The following is a 24,529-nucleotide window of genomic DNA, read 5'->3' as shown; positions in this document are numbered from 1 at the left end:
GCGATTCTCAACACCACTCAGTTGGTTTCAGCCCCCTAGCGCACTCGGTCGTTTTTAAACCATTGGTTACGTTTAGCTGGGACGCCCTGTACATACATCCAACAGAGCTTGTGTCACCTTTCTCATTGTGCGCTACTAATCCTGCCGTAAAGCTTTTGATTCGGTCGGAGTCCCGCGCAGAGGGAGATCATGGGCGGACAATGGGCGAGCCACTTCTTGCGGTTTACTATTCTGGTTTGCTGACACGACCTATAGCGTCAGCGGCGCTGCACGAAATTGGAGTTAGTTTGTATACCTGATGAAGTATTATTAATATGACTTTTTGTTTGTGGACTCGATTTGGCACATTATTTTTTGCTTAAATAGGTTGGCTAATAACAGGGACGGTTAACGAAAGGAAATGTTTCCCCCTCTTCGTATTTTCATAATAAGCCGCGGCGCCGATACGGTTGCTATGACGTCACGATTATCGTAGTATTTTTGCAGATTTGGGTCGTTTCCGTTCAGAAAAAAAAAGAGCTTCGAGAGCTACTATAGTTTCAATCTTTTGGATCTTTCGCAACACCATAGAAACTAATCCTTGTTTATCGAAAAAGTATTAAAGTGTCCCCCAAGAGACGCTGTATACCAATCTCGTATAACGTCGCGAGCATCTGTAGCGCGAGAACTTCAAGCTCCAATTACGTCTAGCACGATTTTTTTTCCCGGCATACCACGATTTCGTTCGCTGAACTAATATACCGACGCTAACGCGGCACTCAAACCCCCGTCTGCGAGTCGACTTAGAAAGTAAATAAAGAAAAATAGAAAAAAAAAACCCTTCATCGAGGAATTTCGTCTATAGCCAACGACAAGCACCAACGTTACTCATCCATGCGTACCCAAACGCGTAATGAGATGTCGTCGTTCGGAGCATTAGCGTACACATCCCGGGCTAAATTATCGAGGCGGGGCTTAGGGGCATTTCGCTCGAAACCATAGCTGCAGTTTTATTAGCTGCACTCGACGGCCATCGCTCGACTTACGAGACGCGCCGCGATCGGCGGCAAATCACTTGCGACGCCAGTGATCCGAGGGGGCAAAATTTCCAGGCAATCAAGTGAGCGTCGGACTTGCCGCTGAGGGTGAAGAAGTCAATGTGGCATACAGGGCTGAAAGCTGTTTTAATAGACGTCACGGGGTGCAACGCACCCTAGTGACACTTGTCGTCGTACGTATTAGCGTGCAGGAAAGGCTAGGCTATAAAGGATCCAATCTTGACGCCGTTGCACTTAACCCGTTCGTAATATAACGTCGTCTGCTTTGGATAACTGCGAGCAGGCGGCGCTGAAATGCGCGCAACGTCACATGGAATCGCTCCTTTTTGTTCGTGTTTTTCAAAAACCAGCACATCTAACTACCTGCATAACTTTGTATCGCTTTGCGCACGACGTCGGTAGACGTGAGTGGTCGCGTCGGCTTTGCAGAAAAGCGAGCTTGCTTCCAAACGTGTGTTCCTGCGTTGCATAGGATCGCTTCTTCTCGATAAAAGCAAGCAGATGTTGCCGCATGTCGTCTGTTCTCGGCAAGGACAAGCAGACGCCGCTGGAGACGCCTGGGGTAACGCTTAAGTGTTTTGATTGGTGCTGCGACGAGCGTGTGTTTCTAACTGCGTGATCCATGTCTCGCTTAAAAGGGTGCTTGTAGCTCTTGTAAGAGAAGTCAGTAGGCTGATGGACTTGGTGTTTTTTTTTTCTGTCAGTTCTCTGTTCTCAATAAGAGCGAGCAGATGACGCCGGAAGACGCGCGGGGTATAAATGTTTAAAATGTAGGTTAGTTGGTTTGATGAGCCTGTGCATCCAACTGCCTACACCGTCTCGCTTAAAAGGGTTTGGGGCCTTGGAAAAACTATCAGGAAAGCGATATTGCTGGTTTCTCCGCAGCCACGTCGCAAGTTTTTGATAAACACAAGCACGCGATGCTGGGTGATGGGCCGCATCCCACTGAAGTGTTTTGATGAGTGCTTTAATATTGAAGTGCCTCAGACTGACTGCTTTAAAGTGCGCACGGTCTTGGAAAGTCCATCAAGAAAGTTAGTTTGCTGGTGACTTCGCGTTTTTTTTTCTTTGGCGCGCTGTCTCTTTTTGGGAGATGCAGGCAAGTAATGCAGGAAGCTAGAGCGCTGTTACGCTGAAGTTTTTCGAGGAGTGCGTTCATGAGTGTTTGCCTCGAACTTCTGTTGTATATTCTGTCTCGCTTAAAAAAATAGAGCCTCGTGTATGCTACGGCATGCGTAAAAAAATATTGTTTCGCTGGGTAAACCGTTCAAGTGCCCTTGCCCACAGTCTCCCTGTCATCTCGGGAACATCAAGACAGGCGAGACTCCAAAACGCGGGCCCTCACATCAACTCGACGTCGATGCGTTTTGATAACTGCCGTGTTTAGCGTGCTCTAAACAAGATGCGATGTTTTTAATATGAGGTTGGGGGGAAGAAAGATATATGCCGATGACTTCCCATTTAACAATAATAAAAAAAATGCAGCCAATGTTAAACGAAACTGAATAATAAGCCGTCACATTTATTGGCACACTGTCATAAAGAATGTTCCTTTCAGCATAGAGCTCTGCATTCATTCGTTCACTTCCGCCAATATTTAGGGATCCTTTCATTGCACTTCGGTGCGATCGTTCTAAAAATTTTCTGCCCGTGTTCAAGCAGTGTTACATAGACGGACAGACGAACAGTGGAGAGACGGACGGACAGCCATGAAATCAGTCTGTTAACGGAACACTTGAGGCTCGTTCGGGCAACAGTCCAAGCGAGTGTGGGCGTTAGAAGTTAGAGTCGCGAGTGTTCGTGATCGCGTAATCAGCTGAGTTTCGGGGGCGCGGCGCAGTGAAATGCTGAAGGAAACGGCACCACGAAACGATCGCTTTGGCTCAAAGCATGCGCGCGCTCTCCGTTGCCGGTGCTCCTCATCACGCGAGTGTTTTGACAGCGAATTCCCGTGGTTAGCGAGTGCACTATGCTGATGTGTCTTTTTTTTTTTTGGCGCGTGACGTCACACCTGTCTGTGTAATCAGTTGTGTAAACAGGTGTGTAATCACACCTATGTCATCAGTTATCGCATGTGAACTGGAATTTATGCTTCCCATAAGATCACAAGGATTGCTTCGCGCGATATGTTCCAATTCCTTGCTATATATTTGTCACTACTTCGCCTTTCGGGTGATGCCGACTGTCTTTACTGTTCTGCATAATTTTCACTTTATTTTTTTTTTCAAAAAGCAAAACCTAATTATTTTTCTTGTTTGAGTGTTGTATATTTATACTTTCGGTTTATTCAGTGTTATTTTGCTTACTTTCTATTAAATTACAGGCAACCGTATCGTTATTGTTTTCTATTCAAGTTCTCTTTTACTTCTACGCTCTCCGTTTATTGCCTTTCATTTTGTTTATATCGCTTTTTTTTCTTTCGTCTCTTTTTCTTTATTTTCTTTTCGTGCACGTGTACCGACCACGGCGGTGCCGCGCGTGAAATGAATGCATAGGTGTCGGAGGCCCACCCTGAAGAGAGGCGAGAGCAGCTCGGCCGAGTGGCGCAGCTTCGACCACGGCCGCCCGGAGTCGGACGAGGAGAACGAACACGACGGTGACCCGATCGTCGAGGAGGGCCCAGAACAGACCGACCCAGGGTTCGTCTCCCTGACGCTTATTTCTACGCTATTAAATGAACACCATGTGCAGCATTTCATAGTATTCGCGATTCCAATTAAATGCTCGCTTCCTAGCGGCCGTTCCGAGAAACAGCCGATCCAGGTACAGGTTTGAAACGAAACAGGGTGTCCTATATATCACGGCGAGCGCTGAATGCCTCGTACTTCTCAAATCGTCGTGACGCCATCGAGCACAAGGCCGAAAATGAAAAAAAAAAGACGTGAGTCGAAAGACTTCTGTTGTGAAGTCATGCAAGTTATGCGTGTCATCGCGGTAGAAAAAACTGCTATGTATGATTTCGTCGTTTCGAGAAAGAATCTGACGACACGCATCGGAGAGCGACTTGGATAAGAAACTTCCGCATTTGGGAAAAGGTGACTGATACTATACCGGTTTGTAAACACTTCTCTCGGGTCGACTCGGGTCGACAGCCCAGGAAGCGAGTAGACCATTGCTTTCGTTTTGTTTATATTAAATATGTTGGAGGCGTTTCAGATCGCGGAGTGCACTTTGTTCAGGCAGGCGCTTTGATAAATTATAGTGATGTACGCTTGAGCTTCATTTGGGTTTTGTTCGGTTATAGTTTCCTGCCCCAGCATTAGTGTTGCTAATCCTTTAAGCAGCAGGAATATTCTCGCTAACGGACTTTTGTCTGCGCGCACGCTAGCAGGAATGATAACTGCCTCGGAAGGACTTAAGTTGATCATGATACAAGTTTAGCCGCGAATCGACATGTTGTTTCATAGCATGCTTTAGTTCAGCGGCACAAGCAGAACATGCTGTTTTCTCATTCAACGCGGTGAGTTGTCAGTTTATTTGATCGCCAGAAAATTGCAACTGCAAACAGCGCTCGTTCTTGCTTTGGAGCGTTCGACCTGCGCACAGCGCCGCTAGTTTGCTTTCCGACACGGTGCACTATTTCTACAGCTAAATTCAATTACAACTGGTTCAATTCGTTTCCAAGTCATGTATTTAGACTAATACAACTGACTTTGCCCAAAGAAGACCCTGGCTTCGAGAACCCTTTCGGCTTCCACGAAACACCATTCGACGCCCCAAAAGAGAAACGTGACCGCAGGACCAAGCGAAAGAGCCGCCGTGAACCTGGATGTTGTAGCCATCTTTGTTTATTTGGGCAGTGTTGCCAGCTCAAGTAGCGGATTCTGGACTTGCCAATAGCTTAAGGCAAATCAGTTCTGTGGATGTCCGCCATGTGGAGGAAAGTGCATGAAAGGTAAGAATTGTCATCCACTCTAATGCTATATTTGGGGTGGATGACAGTTCTTCTTTACATGAACTTGCCTCCACCTCGCGGGCGTCCGCGGAACTGATTTTCGATGTTCAGTGTCCCAGTACTTTGAGTTGTCGATTAATTCGCCCTCGCTGTGTGATGCGTTGGTCTCCTGGTTAGCTCAGGTGGTAGAGCGACCGCCCCGGACAGGTGTTGGCCCTGGGTTGGAATCCAGGACCAGGACGAATATTTCTTAAACTTCGAGGCTATCTTTATGGGAAACCCGCATGGGTTTCCTTTGTTGCTTCCTGCTGCTTCGTGCTGACATTTCGGATGGATCGCAATATTTGCCTCTCGAGTATATTATGAAGAGGCACTAAAGAGAGACTAGTTAATCTGTATTAGTTAACTACGTTTCTTCAATAACGAGGCGACCACTCCTATACCGTGACGAGGAGGCCTGGTAGGCAAGATGAGGAGGAATTACGATACATAGGTGGTGACGCCACCGTGAATTTAACCTACTGTAGCTACAGTTCTCCTGATGCTATGTATTTTCACTATTCGGTACACACGGATTAAATTGCGTTCTAAATAAATGAACGATCCCGCCATCATCGAGTCCTTAGAACTTTTTCCGCACAAAAAATGGACTAAATAGTAAACGTTACATTGAAATTCGTCGCTTCACAGTCACCTATCGGCGCTGTAGATTAGGCGGGAAATTCAAGAAAAGGTTAACTAGAGCCATTATTTCATTCGCTAGTACCTAAATGTTCTCCCCGAAATAATTGAAATAGGTTCTTGAAATAATACTTCGCCAACATAAACTAATTTATTCTGCGTCGTCAACGCGCTGCCTCTAGAGGGCGGTGTGACGCCATGCGGCTTACATATGACCAGTAACTATATACTGGTAACTAGTAACCAGTAACTGTGGTACCTATACAGTAACTCTAATGCGATCCGAAACACCTTTCTTTGTAGTGGCGGCTTAAGCCTGCACTTGAGTGAGCTGCGATCCAGAGTGTGGATAGGACTTCGCTGGCGTTGCAAAAACTGTCCTTCCCAGCCTGCACCCCTACTTCCGACATGGCTTACGCGGCGGCTGTGTCCACGTGATCCCTCATGCCACGTCACGCCGACTGCAGCGCCAGTCTTTCTAGTGGTGTCGCTCGTCCCAAATAGCCCAGTTGTTGGCACAGCTCGCTATGTTGGCCATCCGGTTCATTCGTTCCAAGCGTAACATTTAAAGCCTAACTGCAACGAAATTTTGGACCGTGTAACAAGGTAGTAATTTCAGATAGTGTACATATAGTGCAGGCAGCGCCTCCTCTATTTTTAGGGGCGAAGCTCCTTAGGGTGCGGGTCGTTAATTCCCTCCTCTGTAGTAGTAGTAGTAGTAGTATGTAGCCACCTGTAGTTTTATGAAGTGTTCACTAGATGGCGTTCCGCTTCCACTTCCGGTTCCACTTCCGGTTCCGGTTCCACTTTGCGCGCGTTCGGTGCTAACGCGGGCAAAACGCCGACGGCGTCGACAACAGTTCTGCGCGTTGCTGGTGTTGCTGCATGTCAAGTTTATACAGCTGATAAAACTACCTTGAGTCGACCCCATGGCTGCTTCGCATACTACTCAGGGTTCCCCTACGGGAAGATGGTGTAATTTTCTCTCTCGTTCCCGACGCGCGCTCTCTTTATCTCTCGTCCGTAGCTGTGGTTTACCCGAATGATCCTCCGGTGCTTCGCTCACTCATCACCATTCACTTCGTGGATATGCTGTGATTTTTTTTTCAGTGCCAGCCAGATGCGGCCGATCCAGCGGTTCACCACCCTCTTCGTTCGCTCTTTCGTACCCTCCCCCGTCGGCTAGCGTTCGCGCCTGCTTAACTGTCGTGGGGAGAGTACCCTCTGGGTGGCACCACACGACGGAAATCGGAGGAAGTAACTGACAGACGCGTGAAGCGTCTACCGCGTCTCCTCCGGAACGGCAGCGGCGCGCGCTCAGATGCAATGGTGACGCAAGCAATCGTACCCTCTGGGTAGCGTTACATCGCGCCAACTCACTGAACTAAGGCGAACCAACGGCTCGTGTTTTTCGACCATAGCGCTGACGCCGACGAGCGAGAGCACGCTCTATACAATCAAATAAAGTTTTATTCAATTCCCATTTCGGAGTGAGCGATTGCACCGGCATTGAAAAAAAAAAAAAAAGAGGAGGTGCTGGTGCAGGCCTTCCGTGCAAAATTTTGCGTTTGAAGTACGAGTTCAGATAACTGCTGCAGAGAAGATAAACCGCTGCATTCGCGCACGACCGTCATTGTACGGAAGGTTTGCCCAAGCTAGTGGACTAGTGTCGCCACCTGGCCGCTGAGCACTGTACTCCTGTTATTCGTGTTACTTTGTTTCGCTGTCTGCCTCATCATGGCGTCCCTGTCACACTAGCAGGCCAAATCATTATGGACTTTATTCTACCTTCTTGAAAGCGGAAAAAGTTTTGTCGGTAGAAATATACTAAATCGCTTCAAACCTCACCTGACAATTATTTATTTCGCTTCTCTGATACCTCGTCTCACAATTTCCTGCATTTTCGTGAAAATTTCAGTTTGTAAGTGGAAAACCTTGGCCGAATATTTCCCGTTTTCGACGTCACTTCCTGCCGGCTAATAACGTGCGTATTAAATGTCTGGCTGTATTTGATTCGCCAGGAGTAAGAGAAGCAGCGAGAAATATCCATACACATGTTACCGTTTCGTTGTCTTCAACATGCTGTTTGAAAGCGTAATCGTAACTGTTCACTCGCTGTAACTTAGAATCTAGGAAAATCTGCGAATGATACGACAATAATAAAAAATGATACGCTGCGCTGAGTCGCGTACCTCAGAACTTTCATTAAAGTTTTGCATCCGTCCATCCATGTCGTAGAGATACGTGCACAAACGTACTGGTTACCGGTGCATTTCACGCACTACATTTATGACAATGAAAGACTACCTCAAGCGGGAAATGTTGCGAATACCTGGACGACGCCGCATATGTCCATTCAAAAAAGGTAATTAAAAGAAACTGCAAAAAAGAACAAAAAGAACGCGCAATATTCAACCACGAGGACTCCAGAAGTGAATGGCCGTCTCATCGGCACACATCGTTGATGATTGAACTTGTCAGAAAGCCTAATCTTGCGCAGGCAGCCGATGACATCATCATCATGAGCCTATATTTATATCCAATGCAGGACTAAGGTCTCTCCCTGCGATCTCCAATTACCCCTGTCTTGCGCTAGCTGATTCCAACTTGCGCCTGCAAATTCCCTAACTTCATCACCCCACCTAGTTTGCTGCCGACCTCGACTGCGCTTCCCGTCTCTTGGTATCCATTCTGTAACTCTAATGATACACCGGTTATCCATCCGCCGCATTACATGGCCGGCCTAGCTCCATTTTTTCCCGCTTAATGTCAACTATACAACGACACAAAGGGCGAAACCGCTAAAGGGCAAATCAGTAGGACATATTAAAAGATATGTAGTTGTACCTTTGAAACACTGGACATGGGGTCGAATGTGTTTTTGTTTCTTCGTTGGGTGATCGTAAGACGAAACGCACGGAAAAAAATGGAGGGCAGGATCAGAGAAATGCTATCCAATGAAATTGCAGCACTAAGAATTCCGTGATTCTTGAAGAGGCGAAGAAATGAAAACAGGCCACTTGATGAACTGCAAAAACAGACGTGCCACCTTTCGGACTCCAATCTTTTATATTGATTTTAACGTACCTATATTCAAGTTTTGTTTTAATTCCATTACATTCCTTATTTCATTTTCAACTTGCCGGTTCTTGGCCAATACCTTAGAGTGGGTATGCATACCGGCCAACCTGTGAACATTATAATTTGCAAATATTCCGTGGGCATGACAGGAGGGGGAGAGGGAAGGCGATATCACTCAAAGTTTATTCTGAGCACAACCCTTTCATGGGGATACATACGCACTTTATTGACGATGGGGCTTACTTTTAGACGGTTAACGCAATGTTAGGATCACTGTGGCGTTTTCTGCGATTTTACGGTTGCCGATTTGTCCTGCTTTAGAAACGTCTTCGAATAAGCTTGAGCGAAGCAAGTATGACCAATGCTGCCACAACAGGTGCTATCAGAATCGCTTCTTATATGCTTTTTTTGTAATTTGGGTCGCCTCCATTGTTCGACACATTCAAATCATCTGCGCAAACTGAACCTGTTTTTCGTAAAGCTTGACGCAACATTCGTTAAATCGTAGAAAGAGCTCAAATTCGTAAGTTTTACTAAAATTTCGGGAGAGTTGGTAGCTATGGGCATGTGCCGCTAACTCTCATTTGAGCCTCTACATTTTCATCTGAAAACACTAGATTGCTGAAGGAGCCTGTGAAGCATGGTACTTGCTCATAAGGGAGTCAATGCTTGACTTCCTCCTTTGTGGTCGCCTGAAAGTTTAAAGGCATGCAACTATCTTGCGGTGTCAGCATTGTTAACAAGGACCTTTGCCAACCTGAAATGCATAGTTCAGTAAAAATCTTGAATCGCGGTGTATTACGTGCAGAAACCATGATTATCGAATTAGAGGACTCCAAAACAATGGGGGTACCTTACCGTGCACCCAAAGGTGGGGGCACGAGCGTTTTTGAATTCCACTCCCATTGGAAGGCTGCCGAAACTGCGGGGATTGAACCAGCGACCTGGAGCTCAGTGGTGCAATGCCATAGCCGCTGAGCTACGGTGGCTGCCAATTCTTTGAAGCGTGCGATAATTTTCTCAACAGGTTAAAAAAAAAGAAAAACACCTGATTGCAGCGTAATCATTTAAAACGAAAGTGCTCTTCTGCCAGCCAAATTACGAGACCTTGATGTGATCGTATACCAGTTACATTAACCGTTAAGCAGGCTTATGTTTTGCCCTATTTCGTCGTGCTAAGCCTAGATGTCCTAGAGTGTTGCACTATCCAATTATGCTGTCACGCCGCTCAGTGAAGTGGGGCCCGCCGTTGCCTGCTGTATTCTCATTCCTCTACAGAGATTATTTGCTTTTAGATCTGACTTTCTGATTATCATCAGCCACCGATTCCTTATAGGAATTAACAATATCCGACAGGCCTCAGTGAATGTAAGACACTTTGTAATAGAGCGGGGCTACACGTGGCCGACACATGTGCGTGCCCGAAACCATAATTTATCACAAAGGTAGCAATGTGCATGGCTGGTAACTACCATCGAAGTAAGCTTAACGAACCCCGGATTGTTGAAGGGTCTCTATAAGTACGTGCGCGTCAGTAGCGCTTAGTTACTTGACTGTCTCAAAGCTATAGAACCAGCCAAAAGCAGCAAAGCCGATATCAAGTCATCTGCCACACTACTAAGTCGTCTGCCTGACAATACCTATGCCTTACAACGCTGACACTGCACCTCAGTTAAATTGCTTATGTGGTACATGCTGAAACATTTAATAGTTAGCGTGAACACGTCGATCGATCCTGTAAGCGTGGGCTACAGAGCTAACGTGTTCTAGCGTGGATCTCGACCAAGCGTGGCAGACGCCCATGCGACATGGACTCTTTTTTGTAAACGGTTTACACTGAAAGATTGAATAGTTAGCGTGAACTCGTTGATCGTGGACTCGTAGGCTATGTATAGTTAACGCGTTCTAGCACGGATCTCGACCGACACCGCAGACGTCCACGCGGCATCGACTCTGCTTGATCCTTCGGCGAGATCTTGCAACGAAGCGGCATACGAGGTTTCGCGAAAGCTCGTTGCTCAACCTAGAACGTTTATGCCGTTCTGAGGCATTAGCATGCGCAACGCGAGCGCCGTGGGCCCTAATTTGATCACGGCGGGGAAGCATCGGAGGTGCAAGTTCTTCCGAAGACGTCTTTCTTTCCTGACACACTCGACCGGTCCCCGGATGTTTTGTGTTTTCTCCTTCTTCGAAGCCCTAGCCCTCTTGGTCCGTTGGCGTCCGGCTCTTGCGCTTGCGTTTCCCTCGCTTCTTGCTGGAAGTGGAATGCGCTGACTCGGCCTGCCCTATGGACTCCCTACTCGTAGTCGACGGGGACTGAACTTGTTGCTTCTGGACCGCCGGTGAAGCCTGCTTCGAAGATGCCGCCGGTATCTTCGGCAGCACCGTTTGCTTGCGTGCGTGCGACTGGGACGATGCGCTGCTTTTCCGTCGCTGCGTTGGCGCCTGGCTTCTGTGCGACGTCGAAGGCGTGGCCTCCTCCTGGATCGCGGAGGGCGTTGGCCCGCCTTCCTTGGACCGGCGCAGCTTCTCGGCAAACTTCCTGGCCATGAAGATCGGAGTGCCCACCGGGTTCTCGCTCCATCTTCGGGTGTGCTTCTTGTTCTGGGCGGGTCGCTGTTCTCGCGAATGGTGTGGCTCTTGCCGCGGTTCCTCGGGCTGCGACGCTTGCGCCGTTTCGTCTTCTCGCTTCTGCTGTTGGTCTATCTGCTCTCGCGGGCCCGCCAGCTCCGCTAGCAGTTTGCTGCTGTCCGTGTCCTGCCCTCCAGGCGGCGCCTCGATCGGGGTGCCAGCCGGACTGGCGGTCACGGACGCCACGAAGCCGGGAGGCCCCGATTGGCGCTCGCTGTGAGTGGCGAGAGTGCGAGAGATGACAGAGAGGAGATAGTCAGCGGCGGCGGCGTCGTGTCGGCCGTCGTTATTTCGTTAGTTCAGTCGTCGTAGTGCTTAAGGATAACGGTGTACTGTACGATACCTACACTTTGCGCTCTGTACTCCACTGTAATATTTGCTGCAATCTGCTGTACTCAACAAAAGTGTATATTCTATACTTAACAAAACGTTCTAACTATACTTTACTCGGGATGCAGCGGATGCGCGCGCACGCGAAGCGGTGGCGAGTGCGGCCTCGCGCCTTTGCAAAAAATTACGGGTTATATTGGGTTTCATCTCAGCAGAATGTCGCTTAAGTACAACAGATGTCATCAGAAAGATAAAAGTTTTCTACAACCTCTTTTGTAAGGCCGGCGTTCTACTTTTCGCGAATAGTGTGTCACGTATATATGTCACGTATATATGCCACGGATACATGTCTCGTTTATCACGTACTTCTCGCGACGGAGTGTGTCACGCATAGGCGTTACGAGTACCCTGCAGCTATTTTAGGCTCCCGGCTCAAATACAGGTGCAACGTACTTTATAATACTTTATTTCACGGGCCCAGGAATTACCCTAAGGTCTGAATACAAGCGCACATGTATACAGACGCGAAAAACGAATAATTGACAAGAGATTGTAAGCGAAAACAGGTAAAATATGCAGAGACAAACAAGAAAGAGAAAAAGTATTTGAACATTATTAGAAAAAAAAATACGCCTTAAACGTAAGAGGGCGGTTATCATTCCGAAGAAATTTGGACAATGCCCCTTTGGGGCCATCTATTCAACTTCACCGCAATACACCGGCGTAACTCAGTGGGCAGCATTTTGAAAAGTTTACATTTCAAAAGATCAGGCGACTTTCAACAAGTTTCTGTTAGCAACGTCGCGAGGGTATGCGCTTCTAATAACATGCGGATTTACGGCACTTAGTCGTAACTTCTCTGCTGCGTTTTAGCCGTGCTTTTCTCAGGACCAAAACACCGCTACAACGCTGCAAATATGTTACGACTTAAGTGCCTTAAATTCGTATGTTACTAGGACGTAATCACTGGACCTTGCTAACGGAAATTTGTTGAAACTCGGCGGATATTTTCAAGTGTGATTATTTTTACAATGCTGGCCCTTCGAGTTTCATAGGTGTACTGCGGTGAAGTTCAAGAAATTACCAAAAAGGCAGTATCCGAAATTCCTAGACATGGAAAAGAAAGCGTTCACGTTCGACAAAACATAAGGTAAATTCGCGACAAAACAACACGGAGAAAAATGGTTGTACGGAGGTCAAGACACTTGCCTAGAACGCGCGAAACACGTGCTCGTTGACGACACGTTGGCGACATTAACCATAACACGTGGTTCGAAGCCGGCTGGATTCGACCATGCACGCGTAGCTACATTTACGAGGTTCTTTGTCTTCTCTCGCCCTGCTGGTCGCCTAATCCTTTGGCAGCAGCTGTTGCCCGTCAGAAGCGTGTTCTAAACAAGTGTCGACTTGAGTACAATGTGGGAAAGTAACTTACACGCAAAACTGCGAAACTCGGTACAAGACACTGACAGCGACTTATGCGAAATATTGAGATCAACAAAATAAGTGTTATATAGACTTTGTAATCGCATGCACGTAATCTTGATAGTAATACAACAATAATCTTTATTACAAGTAAATCAATGATGGCCTCTAATTGCATACCACAACAATTGAAGTTCCGAGTGTTACACATCAGTAGAGTTGTTGCAGTGTGATAATGAAATATGCGTAAAGACAACCAGGTAGTAACCTAACAGTGTTGAATGCCCTTCTACTTGGTTACATATTTATTACTGGTTCCGCTTTCAGGACACAGCTCATCTAGTCGGCACTGAACCGCATTAAAGCAACGCGACGTGAACACATGTGCAAGAATGATTGCAATAATGCGAACAATACAGAACGTCGAAAAAAATCCAATCAGTTGCACTTGGAGATACATGTTGGCTTTAGAAACTGAAACTTATTCGAAACCTAATTTAGGAACTTAAATTCATTTATAAACACATCAAAGGCAAGATAAAAAAGAACGACGTCTGAGCGCTGCACAGTCAATATAAGATAAATACACAAACATTCAAAATAGTTTCATTCTAAACAGACAACAAACGCCTCCTAAAACTCATGCACGTTATATACTCTGGGTAAGAGCGTATATACAAAATATTTGATAATAAGAATATAAAAAAACGCACTCAAATAAGGAGCCAACCGGACGCCATGGTTGTCACTTGGAGATGCTTACGCGAAAGTTTGGTGATCACTGTTGCTGACTTGTCTCGCGCTGCGAAACTGTCGATCGTTAGACCTAACTCGTACTTCTGGCGTATCTCTCCCAAAATGTTGACGTCACCAAAGGGTGCTAAGCGTTTACTCGTGACAGGAGGAGTGGTTACGAGTAATGCGCAGTGGCTACCACGTGGTCTCTGATAGCTTTGTGCACATCTACAATTACCAAAATATCTTATTGCACTATAGAGGGACGCTGAAGTACAAGCAACTTGGAAAATATTCAGGCAGCATTGCTGGGAATAGCAAAGGAGCAAGTTTTACTTACAATGGAGCCTTAGTATACCATAGATAGAAGTAAAATTATGAGACGTATAACCGACGAAACTATATAATATCAGCACTAGCCAATCACAAGCTATATCGCTATTTCCCGTGGCGTTATTGATTTCGTCAGTGCCAGGCAGCTACGGCTGCTTATACGTGTACAAAATTAGTTGGCATCATAAAATTAAGGAACGCTAAAGCCGTCGAAATTTAGTTTTCTTTTCTGAGCAGTAAAAAGGTACGAAAATGCGAAAACATTCGTGATGTCACAGGATGACGTCACCGGCGAGAAGTTTCGATTACGCTTTGTTTGTTTACACGATACATTGCTACGCGCGTTCTACGTGCGCCTCTTGAACGTATTCACAATCGCCCCGATGAAGAGTAACTGGGGCCGAATTCCCAAAACTTTTCTGCCGTTAGTGCTCTATGCCATGGCTGGTCGGCTTCGTTAGTAATATGCCCAGCGTCAGGAGTGGCTGGAACGTTCCCTTAAGAAGAGTTCGAACGTAAGAACTTTTCGTGAATACGGGCCCTCATCCTTGCTTGAGCTGCCAGGGCTACATTGGCCAGCGCTGCAGTTTGTGTTATGTGAATACCGTACGCGTAAACATTCTTCAGCAAATCGCGGTGTCTTTCTCGTTACAGTATTTTCTCGCTACGTTCCGCAGAGTTGACGTACAGGTACGTCAGGATCACGAGGACTGTGACGTCGCACTTGGCCGCCCTTTGACTAGCGAAGGGGGAAACGGGGGACATCAGATATGAATGCGAAACGAATACGGAGTATAATTCACAAAAAAAGTTGGCGAAAGGTCAGTGAATATGTAGACGCGAACTTCCTCCCGAGTTGAGCTGGGGACACGTGACGTGTTGACAAATCTTCTGCTTTGCTGCGCATAATATATTCCTACAATGATTACTATAGGGGGAAACTTGGCGCTAGTATCTATTGGAGCTGAAAGCGTGGCGTTTCAGGCAACAAGGGCCATGATATGCAGTATGTGAATTTGGTCTAAACATAGTCCTAGTGACTTCGATCGACTTTGTGACATTGCAAATCGATCAGATTCGACAAAGTGGTGCCTTATAGATACAACAATTCGTAATAGTTATGCACGCGTGCAGAATATTTAGTGCTTTTAGAATACGACTGCTTGAAAGTTTAGATTTATAAAGGTAGATCAAGCGTAATAAATAAGGGCACAAGGACGTTCGAAACCAGAAGCGTAAAGGTTGGACAAACGCAATTGCTGCCCATAATTGCCATGGTGGCCGAACGATCAGAGTGTCAGAGCTCCCTCTGCTAATTTTAGTTGGAAACATCGTGCGGCTACGCCGTACGTACCGCTCTGCGGCCAAGTTCCACGAAAGACAGTGCCGCAAGAAGCAAACAGACACGCACAACTACGAATGTTAAACTGCGCGCGTTTTTTGCCGCTTCTTCCGGCTCCCGCCTTTTGTAAGTCCTGCAACAGCGTGATACGAACGAGTGAGCAACCGAATGACACGAGCTATGTAATAGAAACACGAAGCTCTACAACGCCAACAGCGCACAACCAAGCACAACCCATTGCTCTCGAATCGCCTACTCATGGCGCGCGTTCAGAGCGCCTCCTTCAGGCGGGCGTCGCGACCAACGCGGTCGAGGCCGCTGGCGGCGCTGCGTACGTTTCCGGAGCGCGCTTCACGGATCCACCGGCGCTGAAGCCAGGGGGCGTGCCGGCCGCTGTGGTGACTCGCTGCAGCTGCAGACCCTTGGCGGCCGCTTCGGAAGCCTGCTGAAGCAGCTGTCGCATCGGGTTCATTGACACCTTCTGCTGTTCCTCGTCGGGAAGCAGTTGCTTGGCCTCGCTGTGGAACGCCTTGCAGAACAGCTCGTACTCGGCCGTGACGGAGCTGCCTGCACGCGAGAGGCGAGGCAGATGAAGTTTGTCAGACTGGAAGTACTTGTTGGGCTGGTCGGCGATGATGCGTAGCAATTAGAAGAGGGAAAGCTGTTAGCGAATTAAAGTTATACACAGGCCGAGGGCTCTCGTCCTGTCTGAGTTGTCTGTGTATGTGTTAATCTCCGCCTCCCTTTTAGTATTTATTGTAGTATATTGGGAAATGACAATTAAGAGAATTAGGCCGCAGTATCCTCCTCAGACCCAAAGATAGGTTCGAGTGGGTTCTTATTAGCGACTGATACGTATGTTGCGAACGGGGAAAGTCCCATTTTTTTGTATCAATACTGCTTTCTTATTCTCGTTCCACAATAGCCTCCGAGATCGGACGGTGCGCGGCAGCGTATACCTGAGGCCATGGTCATACACAGGTTGCACTCGGCATAGTTTCGCAAATATGTACCACTTTAGGGATCCTGTTTGGAACGAGATTAACAACAATGTATACACATGTTGAAGCAAGGATTATAGATCCGGGTATTCTCTTATTGGAAGAATATGCAAGTGACACACATTCGAACAGAAGTGTTTTTTTTTCTAAGGTTTCGGTGGCGCGACCTTCGTCAGAGCGAACTATGGAGTTACAATGCAGCCGGCTTTAAGGGCTCACGTGTAGGAACTATCAATAAGGCAATTCATTCGATCAGAAGAGTCAGTAGTGATGTTTCGGTGACAATGAGCATATATGATTGCGGTAAACACCAACATACGACATGGCGAGCATTTAGAATCTTAACTTCGGCAACAAAGCTTATGTATAGTAGCAGTCGGGGAGATGAAATGGCTACAGCGGATGTAATCACAAAGTAAAACCCCAGTTGGAGCGAGTTTGGTGCCTGGGGATGAGCAGTTTAGCGATACACGCTCACCCATTGTCGCGGACGGGCTGATGTCTGGACCGGGTCTCTCGATGGGCTGCTGCAGAACCGGGGTGCGGCAGGCATCTTCACGCCTCTCTGGCAGCGAAGCCGAGGACAGCGTCGCCTTGGTCTTCTCGCCTGAGCCGCGCAGGTTAGCGAGTATGAAGAGAGAGAGAAAAAAAAGAGAAGAAATTGATGAGGGAGATGAACAGTATACGGCACAGTCTTAACTGTTTAACGACAAAACACAAGTTCCACATCCACGGAAACTAGAGCAACTCCTTCGTTTTTATCTCTGGCCGTGAAGGACACATTTGTTGAATAAAAGAAACAAATGAAATGATATTTGAGCTATAATTCATTAGTACAGTAATTAATTATTCACAGCTCAAAACGTTTTTTCTAGCGTATCAAAACGCAGCTAATGCTGCGTGTTAAGTATGCCGTGCTTGAATGATAATTTTGTACCGTCAAAATGAAAAATAACGTAGCATGAGTGATACGTTGAGCAGGTTTACAGGGAACAGGAACGATTGGTATGTTGAGCGAAATATTGTACGAACGCAGTAAATTGACCAAGGTTGCTGTTTGGGCCTGCATGTATGCCATCAGTGCAGATTACGTGGCCCGTTACAGGTAATAAAAACATAAACAAAGAAATGAACGAGAAAGAAGGAATGTGCTGACGCGATGGTGTGTGCCTCAATGGCGCTGTAGGCTAAATAATTTTGGTTGTTCGAAGGCAACACAGGCGTACAGCTTGAGACACGAGCAGTACCTGCGCTGCCCTGTATAAGAACGATCGTGAGTTTTCCCGATACAATCGTTGCGAATTAGCGTCGTTTGTCTATCATTTGGTTCATCTCTTGAGGTCCGCGTGTTCGTAACGTGCTACGTAATCTGCAGTAAGGCGGGCTCATAATAGATTCCCGTTATATCTTGCGGATAACGTTCTGTGGCAACAAAGGAAAAGCAATGGCAGCAATAAAATAGAACGAAGGGCAAACAAAGATATTTCTAATTTCGCGCCGACACCTCGGCGCTCGTACGACAGTGTAATATGAGATTTCACACTACGTATTCTTTTTTTCTTCTCTATTTGTAGGGGGGCAGGGGTGGTGCTGTCGAAGAGTAAATTGTTGAACAGTTTTGTGGACCGGGTTAATTTCGGCCACCTGGGCTTCTGTAACGCGCACCGAAATCTAGGTATACAAGCGTTGCTCTTGCGTTTCGCCCGAATTGAAATGCTGTTGCCGCAGCAAGTTTTGGAAACTCACCCTCGCCCTCAGCAGCGCAACGCCATTAAGCCAGAAAGCTACCGCGGCGACTTTTTTTCTTTCTTTCTTTTTTCGCTACTCTCACTGGGCTACCAAGGGCGCGTCGCTGTGGGAGTGACACTCTCGGTATCGTAGAAAGGTAATTTAGTAATACAGCAGCTGCTTCTTATCAGCTCATTACTCTCTTCAATGTTCAGTTAACAATGGTGCCCGGCGTTCGTGCTCGGAAAGTGTGAGACGTGTCACGTAGACGGACCCGACTCATTTGAAAAACACTCGACTTGTCGGGGCCGCCGCTTCGATCGCGGACGGTCGAGATAAATGAGGCCCGAAGGATTTTCTTCTGTTTCGCGAGGGACTCTGGGCTTTATCGCGTGTGACTGAATAGAACACGCAGTGTACGTTGGCACGATCTCAGCTGAGATAATGGACGACTCCCTGCGGCCACGTCGCACGCGCCCATACTTACTCTGTGCATCGACTATATTGACAGATCTAGCGTCCGGGAATGCTTCTCTGGAAAGTTCCGTCTCAGATAACAGGGTCGCTGTGGTAGCTTTTCGGCGCGCGACACGCTACCAGACTCGAGAGCTTCGATCTTGAACGTCGTGTTGTTCTGTTTCTGCGTGACTGAGTAGCTTTCTCACACCTGCATGTTCTTCCGTATAACTGTCTCTCAGATTATTAGCGATAATGCATTTGAGAAAAAAAATTGAATTGAGAATCAGAATTTTTTCTGACTAAGCTTTGTAGTAACAGCTAAGATCAGAATCTCTGCGATAAATCGACGACCCGACTAATTAATAATCACTAATTAACATATTAACGACCTTAGAGGACATATTGTAATTGGAGAATTTATTCGGCCGCTGCACTCAAAGCCTAAGCTTTCTTCAACAAAGTCCGTGCCTTGCGCCAGTTTCGCGAAGTCATAACTCCCAAGTGTGCAACGAAATGCACTAATGTTGCTGTGAATGTGTTTTCGCACCGTGAAATAATCGCATTAAGAAACACGTTTAACGGGAACAGAGCGCATTTCGCGGCAGAGAGATACCCGCGTTTTAATCTGGACAAAAAAGCTAACTCGCCTACTAGATGAGTTAGTCTTTCCTGTCTTTTCACTTTCGAGTTATGCACAACTAGGTTTGTGAATCGTATACCCGCCTAGGTGGCTCAGTGCCTAAGGCGTTGCGCTGCTGAGTACGAGGTCGCGGGATCGAATCCCGGCCGCGGCGGCCGTATTTAGATGAAGGCGAAAATGCAAAAACGCCCGTGTGCTTGCGTTGTGGTGCACGTTAAAGAAACCGTGATACGTCAAGATTAATCCGGAGCCCTCCACTACGGGGTGCCTCATAATCAGAACTGGTTTTGGCTCGTAAAACCCCAGAAACAAGAAGTTTGTGAATCGTGTTGTGTGAAGCCTGTTGCGCGTCATATGTGCCTCCGAGATAGGTGCAATTCGAATTGATTATTTTCGACTGCATGACACTTCAGAAGTGTAACTACGTGGTTAGGTGCGCTGGGGGAAAACATTGATGACATGGAAGTTTGTGTAGCCCCATTACTCTGATGACAAATAACAGCAACACAGGCAGCAGGAAGTAAGGGTAGACAATAAAAATGTACGTATGACCTTTTTCAATACAGACAATGACAAAAACTACTACGTACAATAGGTCATACGCACAATAAAAATGTACGTATGACCTTTTTCAATACAGACAATGACAAAAACTACTACATCATACAAACACCATCTTGAGTAAATGTAACATGTTAAGCCAAGCATTTGCAATATCGCAGTTTTCGACAAGGACACGCAGTTCCTCAGTTGTTTTCACTTCATGAGTACGGTTGGAAGTCAGAAACGAGACGCCACTGATACTGACGTTAATCACCGTGCATGGAGTTTTCTACATAAAATTACTGAAAGGAATTCTTGCACTGCTGGCTGAACCGCCCCGGTTGCCGCTCCCTTAGACACTAGCACTAGCGTTCCCGCTAGTAAATTTTTTAATTAGGAAACTCTAGTGACGTCGCTTTTCGAAACTATGCCACCTGATTCTGCAAGTCCCTATAAGCTTCTAAGCTTGTTCGCCTATAATAAATGGACAGCGGCTTAAGTGTTTCCTACATAGGTTACTAGAGGCAACTGCGGCGCTGAGACATTTCAGCTGCCATGGATTAGTCCACTCTTCGTTCTTTTGGCTTCGGAGGCTATTAATGGCGGCGTTATTTTAAAGCGCAGGGCTCCTAGGCGTCCAGTGCCTGCTGCGAGCGTCCGCGTTGTGCTTCGTAGCCGAGCGAACGACCACAGCGAAGGATGAAAGATGGCGATAGCCAAGAGAGCGCGAGGCGGAGGGCGGAGGAGGTGGAAGGTATGGCGAAAGCGTGAGAAAAAAAAGCGTAGTGCTGCGCAAGACGGGCTTTGCGGTGACGATGGCTACGAGATGGCGCCGGAGTAGCGCGCGTCGTCGGTATGGAAACGAAGCGCTGCATGAGCGGAGGTCTGTCTGCGGCGGCTGCTGCGAATCGCGCCCACGCGTCAGCCCCGTGCTGCCTTTCACGAGCTCCCGATTAGCGAGGCCGTCGCGCCACACTAGGCTTCCGTTTGCAACGTGCCGCAAGAGACAGATTGTTCGCGTCAGCCAATATATCGCGAAATGAAGACACGTGTAGAGCTGCGCTCAAATTTCGCATTATGGATTATCGTAATCGTCGGTGAACTTTTTTTTACGCTTGATTCTTCTAAATTACTACGCGTAGTTTTCTAAACACAACAAATAAATAATTAACTGCGCACGTGCATAAGCCATTGTGAGTTGCAATTTTAACGCGCACGTTTGTTGAGACTGATTAAATTGCAAAGACACAAAGCCGCTCGAAGCCAGAAGGGTGAAGTGGAGGCAAATCCATGTATTGCTACGCTGACTGTACCGTCATATGTGGAGCTCCAGTAGACGCTATAGCGCCGGAGTTCTCTGTACTAAAAATATTTTATAGAAAACTCAATTGCACTGCGCTTCTCAAAATGATGTCACCGGATTCTGCAAGTCACTAAGCCCTTGAGCTTCCTCCGCTAAGCTCCCCACCTTTCAGGTGGCGGCACGTTCGCAGCAACTTCGATTGCGTCAACACAGCTTCCGCCGAGTTTCGAAAAGCCCAGCATCAGCCGTAATCGAAAACCGGTGGTCATTTTCTAGAGCGCGCGTGCGAGCGGTCTCGGGAAGCCAATATACCGGACAGCGAGCGGCAGCTCGTACAGGGAAGAATGCGTGCTCGCCAGTTTCGCGAGGCGCCCTTACGTGTTTTCCGACGTGGTCCCGATAACGATTTGTGTCGGGCCGCTGTCAAGCGCAGCGTTGCGTGCTGACGTCAGCGCGCCGTCAGAATCAAGGGATATTCCACATTCCGCGCGATTGTAGGCGATGCCGAGGTTTTTCCAATGACGGACCATGTCCGGCATTGTTTTAAACCCCAGGCTTTTCTTATCGTAAATGATTCAACGAAATAAGTATTGCGGGATATCGAATGACTGCCGTTTCCTCTACAGTCGACATTTTATCTAGGGGTAGGGGGTGGGAGAGTGGAATTTGCTTGTTTGACGGAGCCAACAGTGGGTCAGCCGAAACTGTTCATAAAAGATAGGCAAAGCAGTTCATAAAGATTTTTCTGCTCGTTAAGAGTTGTTCGCCATTGGCCTGATCGCTACTGCGCGTATTATAAATGCTATAGTATAGTTAATTTGGATCCCCTAATTTGGATCTAGGACAGGCAGCGCCTTTGTTAGACTCTCCGTTTTCTTTTATATAGTTGTGGACATGCGTCGCATCTTTTACTGATTCACCTACTGATTGATTGATTAATTAGTGGTATTTAACGTTCCAATATAAAACTGATGCTACTATAGACCCTTAGTAAAACGGTCCGGATTATTTTGTCCACCTCGACCACCTGTGCCTCCTTATCGTGCTCACAAATCCGACGCGGAGGCTGTCTTATTCATCTGTATACTTATCGATAACTCCGCGTTATTGAATATATATAAGTAATCACCTATCTATTTCTTTTGTTGTTGTGGCATGGATGTGACCGTTGTGTTACCATAGCTGCGTTGACAACGTGGCCCGCGTTATCCACGCGACCACTGTCTCCTGGATTGGCCGTCTATCGAGTATAATTGCAACAAAAGTTTAATTAAATGCCTAGTGTAATTTCAACCACATGGGGCTCTTTAGCGAGCACCCAATAGTAGGTGACCGAGCGTTAATGCCTTTCCCGCCGTGGCTGGTAGTTGAACCCTTGACCTCGCGTTCAGTACAGCAATACGTCGTAGCTACTAAACCGCGGTGGTGGGTGTCTTGGAGGTTTTAACTCGCTCTCTCGTTCAGCACATGATCTGGCCACGTCGGCGATAGCATTTCGTCACGTTAGGTTATAAACTAGTACCGTACAAGAAATAGTTTCACATTAAGATGGAGATGGTGTGATGAATGGACATTGGCAGAACAAGAGAAGGTTCAGCATGGGGCAAAGCTTCGACAAGGGTTCTTATTTTCGTCAGGGCGAAGATAAGTTCGCCGTACTCGCTGACGTAGACAAATCCCGTTGTGGAAATGTCGGCTCCCGGGACGGTATTCTAGGACGATTCCTTTCGGGTATACTTTTCAGTTTCGTGAGATTTCTCGCGTTTCACGCCGGACGGCGTCGGCGTCTGCGGACGACAGCGCTACTGGCACTGAGCTAAGACAGTAGGCTTGGAACTGTGCAAAAAACGCATGTCGCCCTTGGACGCCTATGCGCCCGGCGCTATAGTCACGGGCACTTTCTGGAACGTTAAAGCATCCCCGAAAGGGATGGCTCGACAATACTGCCTTAGCCTGAGACATGCCTTATTTGACGACCGTTGATCACCTAAACTAGTACTAGTAGTCCGGTACGGCTTTAGCTGAAACGCTTGTTATGGTATGACTGAGCCTTGACAAGAGCCACGGACTCTGTCGTGTATACGAACCTTCGGGAATCTTCGAGAGGATCTGCTCGAACTTCTCCAGGTTCTGGTTGTTGACCTTGTACTTGCCGCAGACGCGACTCCGCGAAGTCATGATCTTGAGCCTCCGAACGCCGACGGCGCCGAGGACGGTACCGATGACGCCGTCCCCGCCCGCGCCGTGAGCGTCGGAGGGCACGGGAGCCTTGCGAGGCCCATGTCCCTGTTGAGGGGCCACCGCAGACGAGTCTTCGCGCTTGTCTCGCCTCGTCTTCGTCTTGGAACGCGTCTTGGCCTTGGCTTGGCTCGGGTCCCTGTGAGTGCCCGCGAGCAGCTTCCGCCACAGAGAGTACGCGTGCATCGACGGGTCAAGGAACAGGTTAGGAAGGCCTCTGATGCTAGAGTACGTCTGTTTGTCTGGTGTATCACGCAGCAGACGATGCTGAGCGTCTGAAGCAGAAGTAATAACTTCTGCTTTTTCTGACTTAGTTTGGGACAAGCTTCTTTTTCTTTGTCGGTTTCTGTTTCACACACGCACGAAAAAAAAAAGAAAAAGGCTGAACCACCGACTACTTTGTCGTTTGTTTCCACTCGTTTAGCAGCAGTTCGTGCTCTCCGACGCGGGACCCTTGGAAAAATCTGAAAGGCAATTAGAAACAGAAAACCAAAGAAATTTGAGAAAAGTTGATCTTGCAATTTCACGCGATCATCCGGGTAAGTTAAATGTAGTGAAAGGAAAACATTGCCAAAGACTCACGTGTACAACTTCTGCTTTGGAGCTGTCTGCGGCGTCTGGAACCTGGTCCGAATATGTGTTTGTAGCGGTGAACCTTGGCTTTTGAGGCGACGATCAATTAAAGTCCAATGAACCTCTTCTGAACACCACGCTATTCTCACTGGAAATATTCTTGGTCGGTGAGAAACGATAAAACAAAACTGCGCTGTTAAGCTGCAGGTTTCCGGCTCGATTGCCACTTTGTGCGCGTCTGTCTGTGGGTTTTCAGGTAGGCTCACGTACACGTCGTCTGCTACTTAACACGATTGCACGTCGTCTGCTTCCAAAACCGAAGATACTTCTGCTCCGAAACACGCTCACACCTCTCTCTCTCTCCCTTTCCCTAGACGGCAGAATCGGTATCAAAGCGTGACTCTATCTATTCTGAAAACTTTTCCGTCCGTCTCACGTAACGCCGAACAAGCTTCTGGCTAATCATGTCGCACACCGTTGTTGTCTCTTGTATCTATCTACATTGTCCGTCGCTGCTTGAGCGGACTTGTTTTCGTGCCTAGGGTAGTCGCGTA

The 24,529-nt window shown here is 47.4% G+C and overlaps 2 protein-coding genes across 2 annotated transcripts in view; one reads left to right on the top strand and one right to left on the bottom strand.

Annotated features, from left to right (window-relative positions):
- Positions 1 to 24,529, top strand: part of LOC119454118 (BAI1-associated protein 3-like) — a 375,555-nt gene that overhangs the window by 74,237 nt on the left and 276,789 nt on the right. The window contains exon 2 of the mRNA XM_049667930.1: positions 3,533 to 3,676. Within this exon, the coding sequence (XP_049523887.1) occupies positions 3,533 to 3,676 (144 nt within the window). The remainder of the gene's footprint in view (positions 1 to 3,532; positions 3,677 to 24,529) is intronic.
- LOC119453382 (uncharacterized) lies at positions 12,106 to 24,442 on the bottom strand. The gene is made up of 4 exons (XM_037715424.2): positions 23,985 to 24,442; positions 23,252 to 23,866; positions 16,970 to 17,098; positions 12,106 to 16,057 (listed from the first exon to the last, which is right to left on the bottom strand). The coding sequence occupies exons 2-4, from the start codon at positions 23,586 to 23,588 to the stop codon at positions 15,774 to 15,776; spliced, it is 750 nt and encodes a 249-aa protein (XP_037571352.1). The 5' UTR covers positions 23,589 to 23,866; positions 23,985 to 24,442; the 3' UTR covers positions 12,106 to 15,773.

This window comes from Dermacentor silvarum, chromosome 5 (genome assembly GCF_013339745.2).
Source record: "Dermacentor silvarum isolate Dsil-2018 chromosome 5, BIME_Dsil_1.4, whole genome shotgun sequence".
Classification (NCBI taxonomy): Eukaryota; Metazoa; Arthropoda; class Arachnida; order Ixodida; family Ixodidae; genus Dermacentor; species Dermacentor silvarum.
Note: the sequence above shows the minus strand (reverse complement) of the source record. Positions and strands in the feature narration are given on the sequence as shown.

Bases quoted from the DNA above. Each gene is read 5' to 3' on its own strand.
- LOC119453382 (XM_037715424.2), bottom strand. From the start codon at position 23,588: ATGCACGCGTACTCTCTGTGGCGGAAGCTGCTCGCGGGCACTCACAGG. The intron at 17,099-23,251 runs GTTCGTATACAC...TGCGCGGCTCAG, and splicing joins CCTCTCGAAGATTCCCGAAG to GCGAGAAGACCAAGGCGACG. The intron at 16,058-16,969 runs GTGAGCGTGTAT...TCTCGCGTGCAG, and splicing joins CAGCCCGTCCGCGACAATGG to GCAGCTCCGTCACGGCCGAG.